The 24,341-nt window shown below is 42.3% G+C and overlaps 1 protein-coding gene across 1 annotated transcript in view; it reads right to left on the bottom strand.

The window, feature by feature from the left end:
- Window positions 1-24,341, bottom strand: part of SPRTN (SprT-like N-terminal domain) — a 247,050-nt gene that overhangs the window by 183,924 nt on the left and 38,785 nt on the right. Inside the window, exon 2 of the mRNA XM_044077081.1 lies at window positions 3,766-3,865. Coding sequence (XP_043933016.1) covers window positions 3,766-3,865 — 100 coding nt within the window. The remainder of the gene's footprint in view (window positions 1-3,765; window positions 3,866-24,341) is intronic.

The raw sequence follows: 24,341 nt of genomic DNA, 5'->3' as shown, positions 1-24,341 counted from the left end.
AACCCAATGTGTATCTATGCGTATATACACACACATTTTAAACAAATTTATACACATTATCTATTTATCTATCTGTACACACACACACAAATATATGGTTGCTATGCAGTTTCTATACTGCACAAGCTGACAATGTGTCGCATGCCTTTGTTTTCTTACCAAATGCAGAGTTAATTGGATACAGTTACAGGCCAGTTGGGTTTATCTGACTATACCAGTGCAGTGGAGGATTCTTTGTGGTTGCATTTGTGACTGTAGAGTTGTACAACTCAGCAATGGTGAAGTAAAGCCCACCCCCTCCATGTTAAATAAATAAATAAAGCCAACCCCCTCCAAAAGTGTGTGTGTGTGTGTGTGTGTGTGTGTGTGTGTGTGTGTGTGTGTGTGTGTGTGTGTGTGTGTGTGTGTGTGCATTTTTTTGTTAGCCTGTGGCACTGAAGGAGTTTCAAGCAGGGTCTAGGTATGGTATATATTGCACTTGTGCAATGGAGACGGTTTCTTTTCTTTGGCTTTCTGCCTGTGTTAGTTGTGTATTATGTACGACATTTGATGATATACACGTGCATTTCTGTGTGGCACGTGAGTGTGTGTATATGGATCTACTATACATGATCGAAATTCCAAAAAGCCAAAACCCACATGGTCAAGACCATATGTTCGACTTCTGAAATTTTGAACAAAAAAAAACTACCTACACATTGCTGCACCCCCTGCCATTTACATATACCAACTCAGAGATCGCACTACAGTACAGAAAATGGAAATTTTCCCGTTCCGCGCTATAGGGAGCTGTCCATTCAGAACGTTTGAATTTCCAAAAGTCGATCATATGGTCTCAGCCATATGAAAGACGGCCTTTTGGAAGTTCAAGCATCTATATACATATACACACACACACATATGTACAAAAACACACTGCTCCTTACTTTACGGTACTGCCTTCCAGTATACTGTATAGCTAAGGTATAAGGGGACTGCTCCGTGTTCCAACATTTAGATCCAGTATAGACACTGCACTATAGGGACAGTAAATTTTGTGCTGCAAGTTCTTGGCCATGTATATTACTTTACAGGTATACAGCTTCAGTTATCTATGCAGGTTTAATGGTTAAAAGATGTAGCTATTCTCTAACCTTGTGTACTTGTCAGCAGTGATGCATTTAAATGAGTCAGGCACACACACAGCACTTCCTAAGGCTTTAGTTTTACTACAGCTTCTAATTACTCCCAAATAAAGCTCCATGTTACACAGTATCACCACAATGGAACATTTATATGGCTTATACTTTCTGCATAGACTCTATGAAACTTCACACAGCTTTACTCTGCTGATTTCTTGAAGAAAATTTGGAGGGGGAAAAAATCTAATTTGTAGGAAAGGGTCTCATTACACAAAATGTAACTGTTATTAACTGTCAGGGCAGTACAGTTAATGGGCATGAGCTCTGTGAATCCTGGCAGGCAGATATTATCTTTTGATGTGAAGTTTTACAATTTTAGGCTGAGTGACAGGACAGTGATGGAGAAACCAAGCTGGCATATGTTTGAGAGCTGACCAGTTATCACCCTTAATGTCTCACATTTAAGTAATCATCTCAGATTTGATATTATGTTGTGATAAATGTTTTTTTATTTTAATGGTGCGTGCTATTAACAACTACAGGGCACATCAATGGGGGCTTCTTTTGCTCCGATTTATGTAGACCTTTTTATGGGTTATTTGGAAGATCAAATTACATACAATGTCAGCTATAATTCATTTTTGGATGTTATAGATATATGGCTCAGGTACCTGGATGACTGTTGGATGGTGTGGAGGTCAGACTTGATGTATGTGAATTTGCTCAATGTCTCAATGAAAGTAAATGGGGCACAGATTTTAACATACAAGATAATCTCACTCACATAACTTTTTTGGATGTGGACATAAAGAGAAAAATGATGGTACTTTAGAGAGTTGTGTTTGTTGGAAATATCCTCAGTTCAACACCTTGTTACATGTCACCAGTTGTCATCCTCGACATGTTACATGTAATATACCCAAATCTCAATTTTTAAGGATTCGCAGAATTTGTTCTTTGGATGAAGAATTTGTTCGACAACAGTCAGACTTAATTAAAAGACTCTGTGAGAGGGGATATAAAAGGAATGACATACCGGACTTGAGGACAGATATGAGTGCTAAGGCTAATGATTCAAATGTTTCATGTACAAACACATTTGTAAAGCTGACAGCAGCTATAGGAGTATCTTATAAATATTGCTGTACCCTTTAGCTGCAAAATGGTTTGCCACTTGGACAGATTGTCATTATTAGGTTATAAGCATGACACATTTTCAAACAACACTAAGGTTGCTTACTAGCTTTGGACAAAATACTCCTTTTTTTTTTTTTACGAACTTGGTACAGAGACACTGGGGTAGACTTCTGTCAGACAATACACTAAGTGAGACAATACCAAGTGTTCATTTCTTACTGCAGAGGGAAATCTTTGGGAAATATATTTAATTATTACAAGAAGTCCAATAACAAACTACATTGTTTTCAGTACAAATATGTAGCAAAGACCAAAGAATTTACAATGCAAAACACCCAAAATATCTTTAAAATGTATGTATTCAGAAATTGTAGTTCTGATTGGGTAGTTTATCTTGTTTCATGCACATGTTCTGCATTTCATATTGGCCAAACATCCCGTACTTTTAGAGGCTGTATTTCTGAACACATGAGATATTAAGAACATACGTTCAAGTGCATTATATAAACATACTTAAAAAAACATTAAACTGCAAAACTGACTTTTGTTATAATAGAGAAGATTTCATATAATGGGACCAGTAATTCAGGATGGCATAATATTCTAAATAAAAAAGAAAACTTGGATTATCAGACTGGGTGGATTATTTTCACCTGGACTGAATGCGTATCTGTAATTAACCAATGGGAACTGGATATGCAATTGACTGCAGAGTATTTAAGTTTGTTTTTTGTTTCTGTAGATTAAATACACTGATGAAGGCATTTTGTGTCAAAACCGGTCTGGATCATTTTCTATCCTGCAATTTGTAGGATGAATATGGAAATATATACTGAACAATAAACTTATGTATTCCAGCTATGACTATGGTGAGTGTTGGCTTTGTTTTCTCAAATATTTCAACTCACCTGAACTAACTATGTCAAAGGGAGATACAGTCAGCTTTTGTAGATCAAAATTTAGTTCCCAGTTTGTAACTACCAAGTGAGAGTGAGGTCTTAAGATGTAGAATTCCCTTTAGGAAAGACTTAACTACAGTGCTTGCAGCTAAAGGCTCAGGAAGAAATGGCTAAAAGATATGATTTTAGCCTGCCTTGTATTAAACAAAAACACAGAATATTACAACATTTGAAGAAATAAAACTTTATTTACATTGGTAGGCAGGATTTATATTTCTAAAACTCTAATGATTCATTTACAGAGATAAGAATGTGCATAAACACAGGGGAATGCAAAAGAAGGGCTGTACCGATGCATGGTCCTAAATAAAAGTGGGGAAGTAGATTGACTTTTAGAGTCTGGGGCTCAGGGTGCTCTTAATCCACCAGTGATTATGACAAACACCAACACGGTGAAGCCCATAAACGTCACAACAGAGAGAAGATGGAAAACTTCAGTGTCCACACATCCTATTTTCAGCAGCAAATGCTGCTGAGATACAGAACGGTCTTTCAATCATAACATATGAAAAAACAACAAATGAACATAAAACAATCAGATTTAATACCTGCACAAGATCTTTTCTTGGTCTTAACTTCAAAAGAGGTTCACTAAGACGAATAGAACACAGACCTCCTCTTCCTTCATAACAGCACAATCCAGCGCATCTTAAAAAAAAAAAAAAAAAAAAAAAAAAGAGTCTCTTGATTATGCCTGTATGTATAGAAGAATAAAGTCAAAACTGTGAGCTAAAATAAACATCACAAACAAAGAAACAAACAACAAATTCTAGTAGATTAACATCATTCATGACATCAGCAGATCAAAATAGAAAAACATGACTCTGCTGCTAGAAGAAACAAAGACAGGGTAGACCCAAGTGCACAAAATCTGTCCATTCACCAGAGTAGACAAACATAATTAAAATGTGGCACTCAGTTCAATATATAATCTTCAAAACTACTCTCTTGCAGACCAAATTCAAACTTTTAGGACTAACAGGTACTTGGACTAAGTTTTTCTGGCACTTCAGAGTTGTGTACGGGTAACTGTTGTTATATCATTGCTGACTGACTTCAGAGTTGTGCACTGTTATTTTTGCCTCATTGTATAGTTTTTCAGATCTCTGCTGAAGGTGTTGGTTTTCCCATACCCACCCTCCCTATTCCTGTCTTGTTGTTTAAATTTGGAGGCTTTTGCAGTTGCCCGCCCCCACTGTAGATTTGATCTGGGACACACCCCCAGTCCCATCTCTTTACCTCATTCTACCTAATAGACTCCTTCTGCACTTGTTTTAGTCATTTTTAATTTAATTGCATTTTTTAAACTGTTTGGTCTAACATTGATACATACTCAAGTGTGCTAGCTTGCACCACATTTGAATTGTTTTTACTGCTGTTTTAGCTACTTTTCTGTATATATATATATATATATATATATATATATATATATATATATATATATATATATATATATATATTTATTTTACTTACATTTGTTGACCGGGAGTGTACGACTGGACGTAGGTCCATTTTCAGCAGAGACCCGGGGAGAAAAACTCCACAGTTAAAATAAACAGACAGTATTTACATTGGATTACATAGCGATAGCAATTAATTACAAACATATTTACAGATGAAGAACATAGTGCATCAGTGAACATAGCACATCAGTAGACAACTAGAATCTTTATCTGCAAAGTACATAACAGACATTAACAAATGTTACAATAAGAAGTTCCTGCTGTATAATAAGTACTAGGCTTATGAGCATCTGAGCTTGCTATAATCGAGGTAGTTAGTGGGGTGGAAAGAAAGGTAGTGGTTGGATGGGGTGGGTGATATTAGAGTGGGAGTTGCAAGGGCATAGCCAGCATGTTTTTAGGTGCGCTTTTAGTAAAGTTCTGAAGTGGGTGCATGATGGTACGGAGGTAATTGTGGGTGAGAGGGAGTTCCATAATTTGGCTATGGTGCAAGAGAATAGTGCTTCACCAGCAGAGTTATTGACTTTAGTGATCTGCAAGTGATTTTTGTTTCTGGATCTTAGTGGTCTGGTGGTGCGATAGGGTTGGAGTAGATTCTGGAGGAATGGGACATTTAGTGGATGGTTTACTAGTCTGTGGGCGAGTGATAGTCGATACCATTGAAGGAGGTGAGGGGGTTCAAGCCAGCCCAGTTCAGCAAGCGAGAGACAGTGTTGACTACGGTAGGATGCCCCTATGGCGAATTTGGCAATTTTGTTGTAGCAGGTCTCTAGCTTGTTTAGATCGCATTGCCTTAGGTTGGTATATATATTGGAGAGGCATAAAGTAGAGTGGAGATAAGGTGGGAATTTGCTATTGAAATCTTTACTGCTTTAGTGAGAAGTTGCTTATTTCTGTATAATGCTCCTAGTTTTTCGTGGACTTTATTTATGGTCATGGATATGTGAATGTCGAATTTTAGTTTATTGTCTATTTCCACTCCTAGCAATTTGGTGTGTTCAGTTGGGTATATAGTGGTGTTGTCTTTTGCTGTGATGTTAAATTGAGAGTTGTTTTGAGTATGTTTGGTGGGTTGGAAGATGAGTAGTTTAGTTTTGTTTGGGTTGAGTATTAATTTGGCAACGGATAACCATGTTTCACCAGAGGAAAAGGCTTCCTGTGTGACTTTTTGTAGTTTGGGTAGGGACTGGGCTGAGCAGATGATGGTTGAGTCATCTGCATATTGTATGAGTGTGCCATGTTTGGTGGTAGAGGCTAGATTACTGGTGAAAACAGAGAAGAGTAGGGGTCCAAGGATGGATCCTAGGGGAACCCCTATGGAAATAGGTAGTTGGGGAGATATAACATTCTGACATACAACGGATTGTTGGCGGTCAGGCAGGTAACTCTGAAACCAGTTGGTGACTGATTGAGAGAAGGATAGGTTATTGAGGACAGAGATGAGTTGTTTGTGTGGGACCATGTCAAATGCTTTAGATAGGTCTAGGAAAGTAGCAGAGGAGAGATAGCCATTATTTTTATGCTGAAGGATAGTGTTAGTAAAGGAGCGTGAGGCAGTGGTGGTGCTATGGTTTGGTCGGAAACCATGCTGAGTACTGGAAAGGAGGTTGTCAGTAAGGAGGTAGTTTGAGACCTGAGAATGTATGCATCTCTCTAGTATTTTGGAGAATGGAGAGAGAATAGCTATGGGGCGGTAATTGGCTAGTTCTGTGGAGGGGCTGCCCTTGTGGAGGGGAATTATATGCGATACTTTCCACAGTGTGGGAACGTAACTTTCTGCAGAGATAATCAAGATGGATACTGGGAAGGCCAGAGCATCAGCTGTGATTTGTAGGTATTCACTTGGGAGGTTGTCTGCTGCTAATTTGGTGGGCTTAAGTTTAGTACAGGAGAAAAAGAGAAGGCAGTGGGGAGATTACTAGTTGAAGGTGTGGGTTGGAGGGGAGGGGGGTTGTGTTGTTTAGCTAGTGATAGTATGGTTTGTGTGAAGTGTGTGCTGAATGAGGTAGCAATATTTTAGGAGTGAGGGATGTTAGAAGGAGGGGTACTGACTTTACCTGGGTGGAGGATGGAGTTTACGGAGGACCAGAATTGTTTGGCGCTGTGTTGGGGGGGTCTAGGGCAGACTTGAAGTATTGGAATTTGTCCTATTTTATTAGCTTTTTAACTCTATTGCGTAGTTCTAGGAATTTCTGTCTAGTTTAGGGGGGGTTGGCTTTGCGCCAGTGCTCCCAGGCTTTATCCCGGTTTTTCATTTCTGACTTAGTGGTTTTCTGTAGTCATGGGGAGGGTTGTGCTTTCGTTCTGGAAAGTCTTACTGGGGCATGGTAATTAAGGATGCTCAGGAAGGTAGTATTAAAAAATTCAACTGCGTCATCAAGACTGAGGTACTTTAGGGGATGCCAGTTACATTCTTTGAGGGATGAGATGAATGTGAGGGAGTTAAAGTTTAGTTTTTTTAAGTATGTCACGGTAGATGACAGGTTTAGCTTGGTATAGGTATTTTTTGAGTAGGAATGTTGGGGAGTGATCACTGAGGCTATCTGATAAGCAGCCTGTTATATATGACTGGGGGCTCTTACTGACTAGTATCCAGTCCAGGGTAGTGTGCTTGCTGGAGTTTTTATTTATCCTGATTGGTGACTGGACTAGTTGGGTGAAGCCATGAATGTTTATATGATGGGTTGGATTGTTGCCAGAACAGGATTGCCAGTTAATATTGAAATCATCTAAAATGATAGTTTCTTGGGGGAGATGGTGGGTAGACCAGCTGAGGAGGTTTTCTAGTGGAGAGATGTTTTGGCCAGGTGGGAAGTAGCATCCGATTATGTTGATGGTTTTGTTTTGGTTTATTTTGAGGTTGGTATATATTATTTCTTCATTGTCTATTTGTGGAGCTGATGATTTTAAGATCTGGATGTTTAGATGTTGTTTAAATATTATAGCTACACCGCCTCCTTTCTTGTTTAGCCGGTCTACTCTTAGTATGCTGTAACCGGTAGGGAGTATTTGCTCACTGGTAATGTGAGGTTTTAGCCAGGTTTCTGTCAGGATAACAATATCTGGGGAGTACATGTCTATGGTGGCATGGAGTTCATGGACTTTGTTGGATATACTTCTAATATTTAGGCTTAGTAGAAGGAAGTCACTTGGCTTTCTATTGGCTGTGATATGGGAGAAGTTGTGGTTTCTAGTCTGATTATGAGGATTGGGGTTGGAGATGGTAGGGCGGCCAGGGTTGGGGTGGATGTCTCTTCACTTAGGGCTAGTTTTGATATGCATGAGGTTATTATAGTTTTCTCAGTTTTTGAATGTGTTTGTATATTAGGGAAACTTTATGATTGTGCTCTGTGGGTAATGGGTATGGTGGGAGGGTTACTATGTTAAGTTGTACGGCTGCCTTATGTTCGAGTAATATAGTTGGTAGAATATGCGGGGGGGGGGGTGCATAGGGATGGTTCTTGTATAAAAAAAAAATACCTTTCCTGTAACTAGTGTAGTCCAGATTCAGATTTGCTGTATCCAGGACTGTATGTAAGATTCTGAGCCCCCCCCCCAAGCTTTTTGTGTTGGAGGGAAGCCTTCTAGCTCATCAGTGGGTGTGGTAAGCACTACGTAACCTATCTACCACATAAAGAGTGGTTCTGGCCCAGAAATTGTAGTTATTGGCCGTTTGGGCAGTTTTTCCATCTCTCTCAACTTTCTGTTTTAAAAGCATGCATTTGCACTTGTTTCCCCCCGTTGCTGTAACTAGTTTAGTCCAGATACAGATTCTTAGTTTTAGCACTTGAATTTGCTTATTCGTGATCAGCACTTGTAAGCACTAAATAACCTACTAATTACTATAGTACTCAACCTTCCTCATTACCTAGAGGAAAACAGTTTTGGTACTTACTTTCCTCACTTGCTTAGAGAAAAATCGCTCTTGTACTCACTTTCCTCACTTATCTAGAGGAAAATAGTTTTTTATTCCGGCATGTCCAAGGGTCAGCTCCCAGTGTTCTCTCCTGTCTATCTGATGAATCTGGGCATCTTGGGGCAATGTAGAAATTGCCTCATGTACACAGACAACCCCTCCTACCACCCAACACTACAACCTGTGAGAGATGCACTTATCTAGCCAAACTGGAGGTAAAGTTCTCTCCAATCAAGAGTGAACTTGACAGTCAAGAGGAGAAGGTAAACACTTGCACCACACCACACTCATCACATAGTCTCACTAAATCTACACCACCAAAATCCACATATAGAAACACAAAAACATTCGCAGAGGCTCTCAATAATAATCTGTCTAAGCAACAGAGACCTCCAAAGCAGAAATGCAAGCAACCTCCACCCCTCAACACAACCCAAATGACACATAGCCGGCAGACTCAGTATGCCACTCAACCACAGTCAAGTCATAGGTGAATCTACAGTCAGGCACACTGATGTCCCACTCACCAGACTAAATAAGGAAAAGGTTACTGTCAGCTGCCTGTCGGGTGCCAGGATCTGCAACGCACTCAGGTCACTCCACAACAAGTACAAATATGACTCTGTCATTGTCCATGTTGGTGTGAACGGCCTGAGACGTACCTCCCTGGACCACATGAAAAGAGACATGGAAGAGCTCTCCGATCTTGTAGCCCAGGCAGGTATGACCCTAGCCCTGAGTAGCATTCTGCCATCACCCAGAATGATGCCGCAGTACAAGGACAAAATGATTGACTTCAACAATTGGCTAAGCTTCTGGTGCCATTCTAAAGGGATCCAGTATCTGTCTGCCTGGGATGACATGGTTGACAGACCACGATGCTTTCCCAGAGATGGCCTGCACCTGTCACCCCTGGGATTCCGAATACTGGCTAAGGTTCTAGCCGCCCCTATAGTGCCTTTTTTAGGCAAGGTTCAAATGACAAATTCACCACCATAACAGGAACAGGCAAGCAAAAACTGAGGGTGATGCTACTCAATTCTAGAAGTCTAAATCTCAAAATGCACTCACTCGAGGCACTACTTAAAATGGAGAACATTGATATCTGTGCAGTGACTGAGACCTGGTTCAAGGCTCCAGAGAGCACCCCTGCACTACCAGGCTATAACTCATACCACACTTTTCAGCCATGTAACCAGGACCAGAACACCAAAGGTAGAGGTGTGTCCATATTCATTAAGGATATCCACAACTCCAGGCTAGTTGCTCAGCATAATGCAGCTGAGGTTATCCAAGTGCAACTAACTCTGGGCAAAACTGCAATCCAAACTGTAGCTTGCTACAGATCACCCACCATGCCCCAGGATTCCCACTCCTCTTTTCTTGATGTACTGGAAAATATCAGGGTTCAACCAAACATCATAATAATGGGCGATTTCAACTACCCCACCATTAACTGGGAAAACTACTCATGTACCAACTCCTTCGCTCAACGCTTTCTGGAATTCATAGGTTCATACTAGGCTATCTGCCCTAGGGCATTTATAAGCCTAGCCAGAGTGTGTTTGGCTTTCGCCACCCATTTTAAATAAATTTTGTTATGCCCTTTTTCGAGGTTAGTATACTGTGCCTCTAACAGTGACACAGAAGTGATACCCGGGATAAACCTACGATCTCCCATCCACTCATCAAGATTCCTCTTGAAGAGAGGCAATGCAATGAGGGACTCTGCCTAACCTGGACTGGGATTTTATTCCAGAGTGAAGAGAGCCTCTGGGTTATGAATCTGTCCCTCCAGCATGTCCCATTTATTTCAGTGCCGAGGTTCAAGTCTCTCAAGCGCGTAGCTCGATGGGATTTGGATTTTCTGAGGTACAGCATGTCCATTAATTCCAGGTTGGACATGGCTTTATACGTCAGGCACAGATCGCCTCTGAGCAGGTGGTATGCCACTGAGTAGAGCAGGAGTTTCTTTAACCGGGCAGCATATGGCATCGGTTTGAGCCCTTTGATCCTCTTGGTGAGGTACTTTTGGGGTCTTTCCAGTTGCTGCAGGTGTCTGGTAAGGTACATCCCAAAAGGGGCATTGTACTCAATTATGGGCCTGATGACGGATGAGTAAAGAGGCACGATGACCTCCCCTGATCTAGATGTGAATCCCTTCATGATTAGGTGGGCTATATAAAATGTTTTTCTAACCACTTTGGCCATGTGGTTGTCAAATGAAAGATTGCTATCAACTTGGGTCCCCAGGTCCCTAATTACTTCTTCTGTACTTAATGGATTACCACCTATGTGGTAATTTGTGGGCACTTTGTTTTTGCCAAAGGGGATGACTATACACTTTTTGGCGTTTAGCTTGAGGCCATGGCTCTGGCACCAGTTGTCTGTTTCTATGAGGCCCTTTTGGAGGATGCTTGTGTTGGCTGGAGAGTCGATTATGGCGCCCAGTTTGCAGTCATCTGCGAACTTGGTCAGCCACAGTCCTTCCGTGTTGGCCTGAACCTCCGAGAAATATATACCGAACAAGAGAGGTCTCAGGACTGGGCCTTGTGGGACGCCACTTGTAACTGGTTTGGAGTCTGACATGGTTCCAGCAATTCTAACCATGTGGGTTCTGTCCTTGAGCCAGTTTGTAACCCATCTAGTGACATAGGGGTTTATATTTAAGCTGGTGAGCTTATCTATAATGCCCGAGTGGGGTATTGTATCAAAGGCTTTTGCTAGGTCCAGGTAGGCTGTGTGGACCACCTTCCCCTCGTCAATGGCCTTGGTGACTGTTTCAAAGAAATCGACCAGGTTTAAGAGGCAGGATCTGCCCTTAACAAAGCCGAACTGGGTAGGATCCAGTGTCTGTAGGTCCCCAATATCTTTATTTATGAAGTCCATGATGATCCTTTCCACAGCTTTGCAGACCAAGCTAGTCAGGCTTATGGGGCGATAGTTTCCAGGATCTGTTGAGGCACCACCTTTGTGGAGAGGGACCACTGTTGCTGTACGCCACTCTTTGGGTACATATCCTGTAGTAAGGATGAGACTGAAGAGTAGTTTTATGTTTGGGTTTAGCTCTTCTTGGAGTTCATGTAGGACGCAGCCCGGCACACCGTCTGGTCCCATTGATGCTGTGTTTTTTGCTTTGGAGAGGGCGGCTCTTACCTGAGCATATGAGATGTCAGGGGGGCAGCACTCTGCTGGGATAGATATTTGCCCTTTTGGTGGGGAGGGGGGGTAGAAGTTTGCGCTGAACCTGTCAGCTAGGATGTTGGCAATGTCTGTGGGTTTGATGTATTTTTTGTCATTTTGGACTAATTCTGAGCATATCTGGGAATTCCCACCCAGGATCCTAACATAACTAAAGAAAGCCTTGAGATTATCCTTAGTGTACTGAGCAATTTTTCTCTCGAAGCTGGCCTTAGATGATTTTATGAGTGCCCGTAGTTTTTTGCTAATACTGATCAGAGATGCCTTCCCTTTTTGGGATTTTGCTCCATCATGTAGTAGCTTCCTCCTTCTATTGTATAGTTTGTTTATGGCTGGGGTCCACCAGACAGGACGTCTGCCTTTGGAGGATTGGGTCTTGGTTTTATTTGGGATTGCATAATCTATGCATTCCTGAAGGTGTTCATAGAATGCGTTTATAAAGGATTCTGAGGTCTGGGCCGTATTTTCCACAGGCTCGGGGGCTTTGAAGGATTCCACCTCGGTTTTGAGGAGTGTAAAATTTGCTTTAGAGAAGTTTTTCACTGTGGTTTTCTGGGCAGGGGTGGGGTCGGGATGTGAATATCCAGTGAGATTAGTTTATGGTCTGATCTTACCAGTGAGGGATACACTTCTGGTCTGGAGCACAGAGTCCCCATGTTGGTGATGATCAGGTCCAGTATGTTTTCCCCTCTTGTGGGAGTGGTAACAAGTTGTTCCATAGCATTTAAGTTTATAAATTCTAGGAACCTTTGGGCTAGGGTGTTGGAGCTAGAGTAATGCTCCCAGTCTATGTTTGGGTAGTTGAAGTCGCCCAATATAATGGTGTTTGGAGAGACCTTCATATTTTCCAGTGTTCTCAGGAAGGCCGAGTGGGGTTCCTGGGTTTGGGAGGGTGGTCTGTAGCAGGTTATAAACTGGAAGGCAGTTTTACCCACTGTTAGTTGCACATGGATAGTCTCTGAAGCTTCGTGCTGTGCCACCAACCTGGAGGTGTGAGTATCTTTGACGAATATTGATACTCCCCCATCTTTTGTGGTTCGGTCCAAGTTTTGGGGCCGAAAAGCATGGTATGAGGTATAACCTGGTAGTGCTGGGGTGCTCTCGGGAGCCTTGAACCAGGTTTCTGTTACTGCACAGATATCGATGTTCTCCATGCTAAGGAGAGTTTCGAGTGCGTGCACCTTGAGGTTTAGGTTTAGACCTCTGGCGTTGAGTAGCATTACTCAGTTTCTTATCCCTTGTGATACCTATGGAGGTGGGTTTGTCTTTTGAGCCTTGCCTAAAAAAGGCACTATGGGGGAAACAAGAGCCTTTGCCAATATCCGAAAGCCCAGGGGTGACAAGTGCAAGCCGTCCCTAGCGAAGCATCGTGGCTGGTCGAGCATGTCATCCCAGGCTGACAGGCATTGGATCCCCTTTGAATGACACCAATACTTAAGCCAATTGTTGAAATTGATCATCTTGTCTTCATATTGTGGCATCATTCTTGGTGAGGGTAAGATGCTACTCAAGGTCAGGGTCATACCGGCCTGGGCTACATGCTCAGAGAGCTCCTCTATGTCTCTTTTCATGTAGTCCAGTGAGGTATGTCTCAGGTCATTCACACCAGCATGGACAATGACCGAGTCATATTTGTACTTGCCTTGGAGTGACCCGAGTGCTTGTGTTATGTGGCGGATCCTAGTGCCTGACAGGCAGCTCACCGTGACCTTCTCCTTGTTCAGCCTGGTGAGCGGGACGTCAGTGTGCCTGACGACAGAGTCACCTATTACAAGTGTATCAGGTGTGTTGTTTAGCCTTAAGGGCTGTGACTGTTGGGCACACTGGCTTTGTGAGCTATGTATTGCACGTGTTTTGTTTTGGGGTAGTGGTTGCTTGGGTGTCTGCTTTGGAGGTCTCTGCTGCTTAGGCAGATTTTTATTTAGAGCCTCCGAGTATGTTTTTGTGTGTTTATGTGTTTGGTTTGCTGTTGTGGTAGGTCTATGTGAGACTGGAATTGTAGTGAGTGTGGTTTCCTTCTCCTCCTGACTGGTTACACCAGTACTGAGTTGAGAGAGCTTAGCCTCCAGTTTGGCTATATGGTTGCATCTCTCACGTGTTGGAATTTGTTTGGAGGAGAAGAGGGTCGTCTGTGTACATGAGGCAGTTGTAACATTGCCTCAAGATTCCCAGATTCCCCAGCTGGAACAGAGAGGAGATTGACAACTGACCTTTGGACATGCTAGAATAGTATTGGGAATTCCTTTATAATTGAAAAAAGGGCCAATGGGGAACAAGATGCTCAAGGGGAGTTTGTGAGGGTATAGTGCTTTTAATTTTTTAGTGCTGACTTATATAATTGCTTTAGTGAGCAAGTGCCAGGTAACTTAAATGCAATGTGTTACAGGTAACTTAAATGCAAAAATGACAAACAGTAACTTTCTTTCAAGTGAAACAAGGAAATAAGTACAGTAAGCAACAAGGAAATAAGTACAGTAAGCAATGCAGATATCACTAGGGATCCACAGAAGCACTGAAAAGCCGCGTTTTAGGTGGAATTAGCGTTTCAGGGAAATAACAAGCAAACAAACAACAAGCATACAAACAAAGCTAGATTCAGCAGGCCTGGATCTAGTCTATGCTACAGCAAACAAGGTGTACCAATTTCAGTAAGAAGCAGTTCAAATATGCAGGCACTATAATCTTTTAACCAGAAATTCCCAGCTCAGAAGGGGCAGAGTCCAGCCTCTCCTCCCACAAGAGTGCAGACCACGAACCCTCAATGTAAAATAACTGGCCTGAAGCCCAAGTGCTTAAACCAGAATTAATACACTTTTAGAATAACAGACACTGAGCCCTCAATCAGCAGTTCCCAACTTAGAAGGATGTAAGCTACCTGTTCTGCCACTACAGTGCAGACCACAAACCTTCTTAATGTAAAACAACTGGTTTGAAGCCCAAATGCTTAAACTAAAAGGCTTAGAATGAGTTACACCAAGCAGCAATAAATACAATTGAGTACTATTAAGATGACACAAAAGCAAAACAAAGTAGGAAAAAACACAAATACAGTAAAAGCAGATACAATTTTTTTTTTGAGTGAGCAAATGAGATAGGCCCAGGAGTTACAGGACAGAAACAAGTGCAAATGCAGGCCTTCAAATCAGAAAGTTGAGAGAGATGGAAGACCGCTCAAACGGCCAATAACTACAAATTCTGGGCCAGAACCACTCCTTATGTGGTAGACAGGTTACCTAATGCTTACCACTCCCACTGATCAGCTAGAAGGCTTCCCTCCAACACAGAAAGGCTTGGGGGGCTCAGAAGCTTACAAACAGTCCTGGATACAGCAAATCTGTATCTGGAGCACTAATTACAGGAAAGGTAGGAAACAGGCTTACAATTTTTTTTTCAGAAAAGTAGCAAAAACAGTAATAAAAACAATTCACATGCAGTGCAAGCTGGCACACTTGAGTACGTAGCAATATTAGTCCCAACACAGTTTGAAAAAAATGTAATTAAATTAAAAAGGACTAAAAGCAAGTGCAGACAGGGTTTATTAGGTAGAATGCGGTAAAGAGATGGGACTGGGGGAGTGTCCTAGATCAAATCTACAGTGGGGCGGGCACTGCAAAAGCCACCAAATTTAAAGTACAACCAAGAACAGGGAGGGGGGGTGGGGAAGACAGTTTCAACAGAGATGTGAGGGATCACAGTGCAAATTATAAAACTAGAAAAATATATACTGATCTCTGTATATTTGCAGAACAGTAAGACAACAGATATCTAAGCAACAATTTAGCTCTATAATACAGAATAATACAGAAAAATATACTCAGCTCTATATATTTGCAGATAGTCTTGTAAGGCTGTCTCTCAGTGCACAGGTTCCAATTTTACTTCAGAGAAGTAGATTCCAAACAGGAGATGACCTGGGACTGAACCCTCAAACTCCAATGCCCTGGATCAACTTATCCACACCCCCACCAGGGGCAACAATATCTTAGATCTAGTCATTACCAACATGAGTGACCGGTGTTCCACACCTGAAGTCAACGCCTCATTGGTCCGATCCGACCATAAGCTAATTACCCTAGATATCCACATCCTGCCCCCACCCCACATTAAGGAAACCATGGTAAAAAATTTCTCCAAAGCCAACTTCATGCTTCTTAAGACAGAAGTGGTGAACTTCATGACACCCATGCAGATGGACAATACAGTTACGACTACTGAATCCTACACAACTGCACTTTATAAGCACTTACATGAGTGCATGATTCGTGCTATCCCAAACAGAACCAAGACGCTATCCTCCAAAAAAGGAAGCCAATCTGGTGGTCCCCTGCCATAAACAAACTGTACAACAGAAGGAAGAAACTGTTGCAAAAGAGTGTAAAATCCCATGAGTGGAGGAGCTCCCTGGTCAGCCACAGTAAGAAGCTGCGATCCCCGATAAAATCCTCCAAAGCTAGTTACAAAAACAAAATCGCCACCTATTCTAAAGACAAACACAAAGCATTCCATAGTTATGTCAAGAATCTCAATGGCAACACTCAGATCTGCTCTGAGTTACAGCACAATGGCACTAAATATACAGACCCAACTGATATTGCCAACATCCTGGCAAATAGGTTCAGTGCTAACTTTACCCCCCTCTCACCCCCTAAAGAGCCCATCTCTATACTGGAAGAATGCAAAGTTCCTGTAATCACAGCTGCACAGGTAAAAACCACACTCTCCAAAGCCAAGAACATGGCATCCATGGGACCAGACAACATCCCAGGCTGCGTTCTACATGAACTACAGAACGAACTGGCACCCCACCTAAGTACCATGCTCAATCATAGCCTCACCTCAGGCTTTGTGCCTGCTGAATGGCACACAGCGACGGTTATCCCACTCCACAAGGGGGGAGCCACCACGGACCCCGGGAACTACCACCCCATTAGCCTGACGAGCCTGGTCTGCAAGGCCATGGAACATATTATCATGGAACTTATTAACAAAAGACATTGGTAATCTCCAAACTCTGGACCCCACCCAGTTTGGGTTTGTAAAAGGCATATCATATCTCCAAAACCTGAATTCTTTGAAGCAGTCACCAAAGCCGTTGACAAGGGTAACGTGGTTCACACAGCCTATCTAGATCTTGCCAAGGCTTTCGACACCATCCCCCACTCTGGAATTATAGATAAACTCACTAAACTCGGTATAAATCTCTATGTCACAAGATGGGTGGCCAACTGGCTCACTGACAGAACCCACACTGTAAAAGTCGCAGACTCCAAATCCGACTTCAGAGTAGTAACAAGTGGAGTACCACAGGGTTCAGTCCTGGGTCCTCTCCTGTTTGGTATCTACTTCTCTGAAGTACAGGCTAACATAATAGGTCTTTGGCTAACGAAGTTCGCAGATGACTGCAAACTAGGAGCCATACAAGAAACTCCTAACGAAGTGGACATCCTACAAAAGGGCCTCACTGAGACAGATGCCTGGTGTCAAAGCCATGGCCTCAAGCTCAATGCTAAAAAGTGTATTGTCATCCCCTTTGGTAAAAACTCTGTACCCATGAACTACAACATAGGCGGTAGTATACTTAACATCGGAAGTGTGATAAGAGACCTTGGGACACAGGTGGACAGTAGTCTCTCCTTTGATAATCACATCGCCACAGCTGTCAGGAAATCCTTTTAAGTGGCACACCTCATCACAAAAGGTTTCTCATCCAGAAAAAAAAGAGGTCATTGTTCCCCTCTACTCAATCACTCATTAGACCCATTATAGAGTACAACACCCCTTTTGGTATGTACCTCACAAGCCATCTACAACTGGAAAGGCTGCAGAAATACCTCACAAAGAGGATTACCGGCCTCAAACAGATGCCCTACGCAGACCGTCTCAAAAAACTCCAGCTTTACTCCGTCGCATATCGTCTACTCAGAAGTGATCTCTGCCTAACATATAAACCTATGTCAAACCCAGAGCTGTTGGACATGCTCCACTTAAATAAATCCCAATCCCTCCGAGCTACACGCTCTAGGGACCTAAACCTTGTCACCACAATAAACAGAACATGCCGGAGGGATAGATTCCTGTCCCAGAGACTTCCCATACTCTGGAATAAACTACCTATCTATATCAAACAAAGCTCCTCATTAGCACTCTAAGAAAAATCTTGATGATTGGATGGGAAATAGGAAATTAACCCTGGGGATCACCTCTGTGACTCTGCTTGACAGTGGCACAGGAAAATAATTTTCTTGGGTGGCAAAAGTCAGGCTACCTTTTTGGCTGGGCTTGTACAGGCCCCAGGGCCGATAGCCTAGTACCTACCTATGAACCCAAGTCATTGTTCAACTGTACCTACCTATGAACCTAAGTCATTGTTCAACTGTATTCAGCATTCAGACCTATCATTAAATACAGTGGCGCTTTCAGTATATATATATATATATATAACCAGGCATATTCAACAACTGGACCGTCTACAGAGGTTTCTCACTAAAAGAATATAGGGCGTAAGTAAAATATCCTATGCATACTGCCTCAAGGCCCCATCCCTGTATTCTGTCTCCTACAGGCTTTTGAGTGAAGATCTATGCCTGGCATACAAGGCATTGTCAGAACCCACTGTGATGGACCTCCTGCATATCCACAAAACAAAACACTAGAATTACCCATTTTACAGACTTAAACGTTTCCTGTGTTATAAATAGGACCTGTTGGAGTGATAGGTATGTATCCCAGAGACTACCCACTCTCTGGAACAGGCTCCCCATCCATGTGAAGCAGAGCACCAGTTTAACCCAATTCAAATGTTAATTGGACAACTGGATGGGGAACAGCAGAATCATCCCTGGTTTGGCACCTATGTCTCTAATGGATACAGACAACCTGTAAATGGTTCACCTCCCAGGCCCCTGCTTGTAAATGTTTCATCTCCCAAGCCCCTGCTTACACTTATCAAGGGTGTGATGTCCGGTCAATATCCCACCAGACTGCCACTAATAATGTGATGTCCCCACTTAAAATACGGGTCAGTAATTAAGCAGTCTCAATCCTCACCACTGACTCCAGTGTGGGAGCTTCATGGAAAACATCAGAGCACAGAGCTCAAAGCACACGAGTAAAAATCCACAATGTCGCTAAGAGCACAACAGGACATGCTCCATTTCCTAGGACTGTACTATGCATCTCTGTCCACCCCAAATGTATTCCCTTATTATGCACTTCAGAGCAATGTGTTCCAGTTTAAGACCTCTGACTCACTCGCACTCAAAATAAATTCAAATCTCACACACTCAAACACTTATGGGAAGACTGACACAGATTTCCAGTTGTTTCCCATCCCCAATACAAATGGTAAACACTGCCGAGTCAAGACGGGTCTACATGCCCTTCAAAGGGTGATCAAGTATTAAAAATTAAATATCAAAACAAATGACAGCTATGACCAGAAGCAGCCAGGCATTCGAGGTGACCTGGGGAGTATCAAACAGGTATAAACACTCTAAAATCTCTAAACAGCACACGGACTGTCCAGCCACAATATAAAGTAATGAAAACAAATTAATAAAGTAAAAGGATTACAAGAACGTAAATCAAGAACTTTCAATAAACACCAGAATTCAATCACCAAAAATATAAAATTAAACTGTAGGATAGAAGTCCATCATCTTAGTAGAATTCTATCTAAATAACTAAACTTTCCTAATCTAACTAAAGAATACTGTCCCTGGTCTAATCTAAAACACAACAACAAGGTAAATTCAGACTTACAGTTTTTGGAGATTCCTTTTTTTCCCAGTATCCACTGCACAGCACTGTAACAGACTGCGACTTTTCACTAACTGCTGCTCAACACTGTAACGGACTTCAGCAGTTTCTTTTGTTTGTTCAGGTTAACAGTCTCAACTGTCTTATTTTAAAAATATAACAGTCAGCTGTTTTGAAAAAGTTATTTTTCCTGTTAATCAGCTGCTCAAATAATCACATAGCAACCAGGAACATTCTAATGACATCACCTTCTGATCAGCCGATTCTCCACAGACAGTTTGTACTTTAGAATCTCCCTCACAAACATGTGCAATTAGAAATGCATAAAAACACTGAGATTCTTTAAACATTTTGTATAAACAGGGAGATGCTCAACATTTTAAAAACTTATTAATATTTCACAATTGGACATGCTGGCATACAACACAAGTTAATCTGAGAATATATACAAATCTCCTGCCAGACATGCTAACACAGATAACAGTGTTTCACTTTCTTTACAAAGGGTACCAAAACTTGTCAGAGATTTGGGATGCATGGCTAAGCTTAAAAAGGTCCTTGTGGTCATTAGGCTAGCAAACACATATGAACGAATAATATTTCTCCAAATGAGGCAGCTTCAGAAGGAGAATGTTGGAATCCCCTCTCTATACTCAGAGTCAGTATCAGAGGTGGGGGACTCATCTAAGTGTTTCCTTTTACATGTCTTCTTTTTTGAGGGAATCCTCTCGATCATCCAACTCTATGTCTGATGTGATAGACTCCATTAGGTAGTCCACACGTCTCCTCTTACATGTTCTATTCCTAGAGATCAACAAGTGGGACTTATTGGACTGGAAGTATCTTGTTAGCACTGCAATGGGTTCTTTGCACTAATTCAGGGTCTGAAGCATAGAGCTGCTTGATACATATGCCCACTTCCTGACCTCTCAGAGGACTAAATCTGAATTTCAGCAGCTGGTTTGAGGCCAACGGAGTGACTCTGACTAGTGGATGTCTAACAACAATAAGATAAAAATAGAGTGGGATCGTGGGGTGAAACTGTGACTAATGGAACCTGTGGATTCATTCTCTTAGGTGAAGAAATGTTCTTCTAAACACTTGAAAGGCCACGCCAATCTCCACTGGATCTGTAGAGAATGCTCCTCCATTTCAGGAGAAGACACCATCGCTGGAGGGACCCCCAAATCGGAGAAGGTTGTAGGGCCAAATGGGGGAATTGGCAACAAGGATTCAAAGGTAGATGACAACCACCACCAATGGAGCCGAGGGCAATGGCTCAGCTGGTGCAGCCAAACACACAAGCCCAAATCCTCGGGTCAGAGACTCGTCTGGATCCAACAAAGCCAATGTCAAATTAGTCAGAATGACATTCTCCAGTGCCGAAGAAGCACTGAAGGAAACCCCATGGGCCACAGGATCCAGAAGTAACAGCTATCTATACTCCTGCTTTGGATCCAGAGCTCATGTTTCCCATCAGCATGGGGTCATTCCATCGCCTTCAGCTCCAAAGGCAACTGGATCTGTCCAAATGCCTCAGTTCTTGCTCCCTCATAGTTCCACTTTTCAGCACCTACACTCTTCAAATTCTGGGACCTTTGGAGCTGGAGTCGGAGCAGAGGCATCACTAGGTCTCTCTTTTGGATCAGACTCCTTATGTTTTAAAGATCTGTCCAAAGACTTATGTTTTGGAAACTACTGGATCCACTTAAAAATCATCATCCCCCTTTTTCCCCATTTTTCTACATGGGATTGGGGTGTTGTTTCAGCTGTTGCAATCTCTCTCTCTATTCAATGCCAGTGGCCTATCTTCTTCTACATTCATACCCAGACTGTCGCAGGAATTCTGTCGCACAATCCATCCACAACTTTGCTGGACTCCTCTGCTTCCTTTTGCCTTCTTCCTGCCCGTCCCACTTTTTCAACAGATTGTCTCCTGCTTTTCTGCAGATATGCCCAAACCAACATAATCTGTTCTCTTTGATCTTTTCTGCAACTGCAGCCACTCAGGCTTTTGTTCTTATGTCATTTCTTCATCTGTCCCACAGTGTGTAACCACCCATCTCAAAGACTTCATCTCCATCGCCTCTAGCTTCCTGGACTGTTCTTCTTTTACTGCCAGGTTTCTCTACCATCCAGCAGTACTGGTTACACCAGTGCTTTGTACACTTTACTTTTTAGCTTCTTTGGCATTCTTCTGTTATACACTACACCTGACACACTGTGCCAGTTGGCTACAGCCCCTACAATTCCAGCTTTGACCTACTTATTCAGACTTCCCTTCTCCTCAACCACCCCTCCCAGATACTTGAAGCTGCTTACTTGTTCCATTATTTTCCCTTCTATCTCAGTTCTCAGCCTATTCTGATTTCCCCAATTTGCTGCCATTACAACTGTCTTATCTGTATCTTTCAACCCATGTGCCTTCAGTTTTGCATTCCATTCCCCTATACTTTGTTGAAGTTTTTGCTCGGCATCTGCCTGTAATGCACATCTGCATACAGTAACTTTGTTGATCTGTCCCCTCCGACTGGTCTGCTAATGTAGTCCATCATCAATAAGAAAAGCAGTGCAATTAGAGCTGAACCCTGATGCAAACCCACTTCCACTGGAAACACCTCTCTACTGTTCATATATAGCCTGTACTAATTCTATCAATGTTTCTGGGACCTTGAACCACCTCAGGACTTCCCAAATCAGGTTTCTTGGGTCCTTGTCATATGCTTTCTCCAAGTCTAGGAATGGCTCTTTCCTCATCTCTAGCTTCTTCTAAACAGTTAGTCTCACTGCAAACATCATGTCAGTTGTGCTGCATCCTGATCTCATTAAAACTGCTAATCTCCAATCTTACTTTCTACTACTGTGCATATTAATTTGTCAATCACCCTCCTCACAACTTTTATTCAGTGTGATAGGAGTTTGACAACTCTATATTGCCCACAATGTGAATGTCCCCAATGCTCTTGAATATTGGCACTAGTATGCTTATTCTCCAATCATCCGGGATACACTTCTCTCTCTCTCCCTCTCCATACTACTATAAATACCCCCGGAGCCATTTCCACCCATCACACTCAACATCTTTATCATATCTGCAGTGACCTCATCTGAGCCTGCTGCTTTCCAAGCCTTCATTTTCCTTAGTGCTGTTTGTACTTCTTCTATGGTAGGCTTCTCCCTTTTTCTCCACCATAGGCTATGTCTGGAGCAGTACGGTTTCTGTGGGGATTTCTTCATTCAGATGCTGAAGAAAGTGCTCTCCATCTGCCTTTGATGCCCTGTGGACTGGTGAGTAGTTTGTTGCTGGCATCCCATATAAAGAAGGTCTATCTTATTAATCTTTCTGTCTTTGCTATGTAACCAGATACAGTTTACTTGTGCCATTTACCGAGTCACTTTCCAGAAGCTGGTAGAGTGACTGTGATTCCATATTATTTGCTACTGCAACCCCTGTATTAGCCTCTTTATTAGCCAACCAATATTCCTTCCTAGCCTGGTCCATCTTTCCTACCTCCCACTTCTTCCTGCACTCCTTTCTTTTTATGTCTTCCTGGACTTCTGCATTCCACCACCAGCTTATGTACCTTATTTCCATACCTGGCTCAGCCACATATCTGTTCTGTAGTCCTCTCGCATACTATTCTGAGGTGCTGCCATTCTTCTTCACCTTCACCTATTTCCTTTTCTTCTTGAGTTGAAAGTGCCCTGGGTGATGCTTTAAACTGTTGGATTATTTCTCCAATCAACTTCCAGGTCTTCAGCCTGGTCGTTGTTGACCTTACAGCCTTCTCTCGCAACTGCTTGCAGCTGACTGTGGCAACCAGTGGTTTATGGTGGTGGGACGACTTGTTTCACTAGGGATTATTTTACAATCTCTTATTTACCCTTTCTAGGAGGAAATCTACCCGAGCTGCATGTTTGCCACTCTTATATGTGATTGTGTGACTGTTTCTCTTGCTGAATCATGTGTTTACCACCATCAAGCCATTTGCCAGTCAGAAGTAGTCTAGAATGACCTCTCCTTTATTCCTGTTGCCCTACACATGTGGACCCAGGCAGTCCTCATATCCAGTTCTGTCTGTGCCAATATGTGCATTCAAGTCTCCCATTATTAACACCAATTCATGTTGTGCTGCTTTATCTAGCAGGTCCTGCAACTGTTGTCTGAATGTGCTCTTTTTTTTCACTATCACAACCCTGCTGTAAGGCTCAGGCTGAGATTATGAATACTACCCTATCATTACACTGTAGTCTGATCGCCATGAGTCTGTCACTAATTTTGATGACATCCTACACCATTTTCTGAAGCCTCTCCCACACCATTTCTAGTCTGACCTCTTCCTGAATAGCAGTCTCTAGATCCCAAGCCAAGTGGCTTTGCTGCACTGCCCTTACATCTCATCTCCTTTATACATTGGATGTCCACCATTCTCCTTGCCATCATGTCAACAACTTCCAAGCTGCACCCTGTCAGTGAACCTACAATGAGTGTAGCAATTCTTAGTTCATGTTTGGATCCAGCGGAAGACGACCTTTCAAAATGAACTTGTTCATCCTGTCTGCCAAGACTCTGGGTGTGAAGGAGGCACAGATGTCACAGCTGACTGATAAATGAGGAACTCTTAGGCACACAATGTACAGGTCTTGTAAGTCTGGAGTTGAAATTTTGTCTGTACATGGTACACTTCTTGAAGCTGGTCTACTTTTCCATATTACAATTAAACACTGCATATAAACTTCAATGCACACAGAAACAACACACTATACATACAATAATTTTCAGAGT

This window comes from Protopterus annectens, chromosome 1.part1 (assembly GCF_019279795.1).
Source record: "Protopterus annectens isolate FY-2018-M chromosome 1.part1, PAN1.0, whole genome shotgun sequence".
NCBI classification, from domain to species: Eukaryota; Metazoa; Chordata; order Ceratodontiformes; family Protopteridae; genus Protopterus; species Protopterus annectens.
Note: the sequence above shows the minus strand (reverse complement) of the source record. Positions and strands in the feature narration are given on the sequence as shown.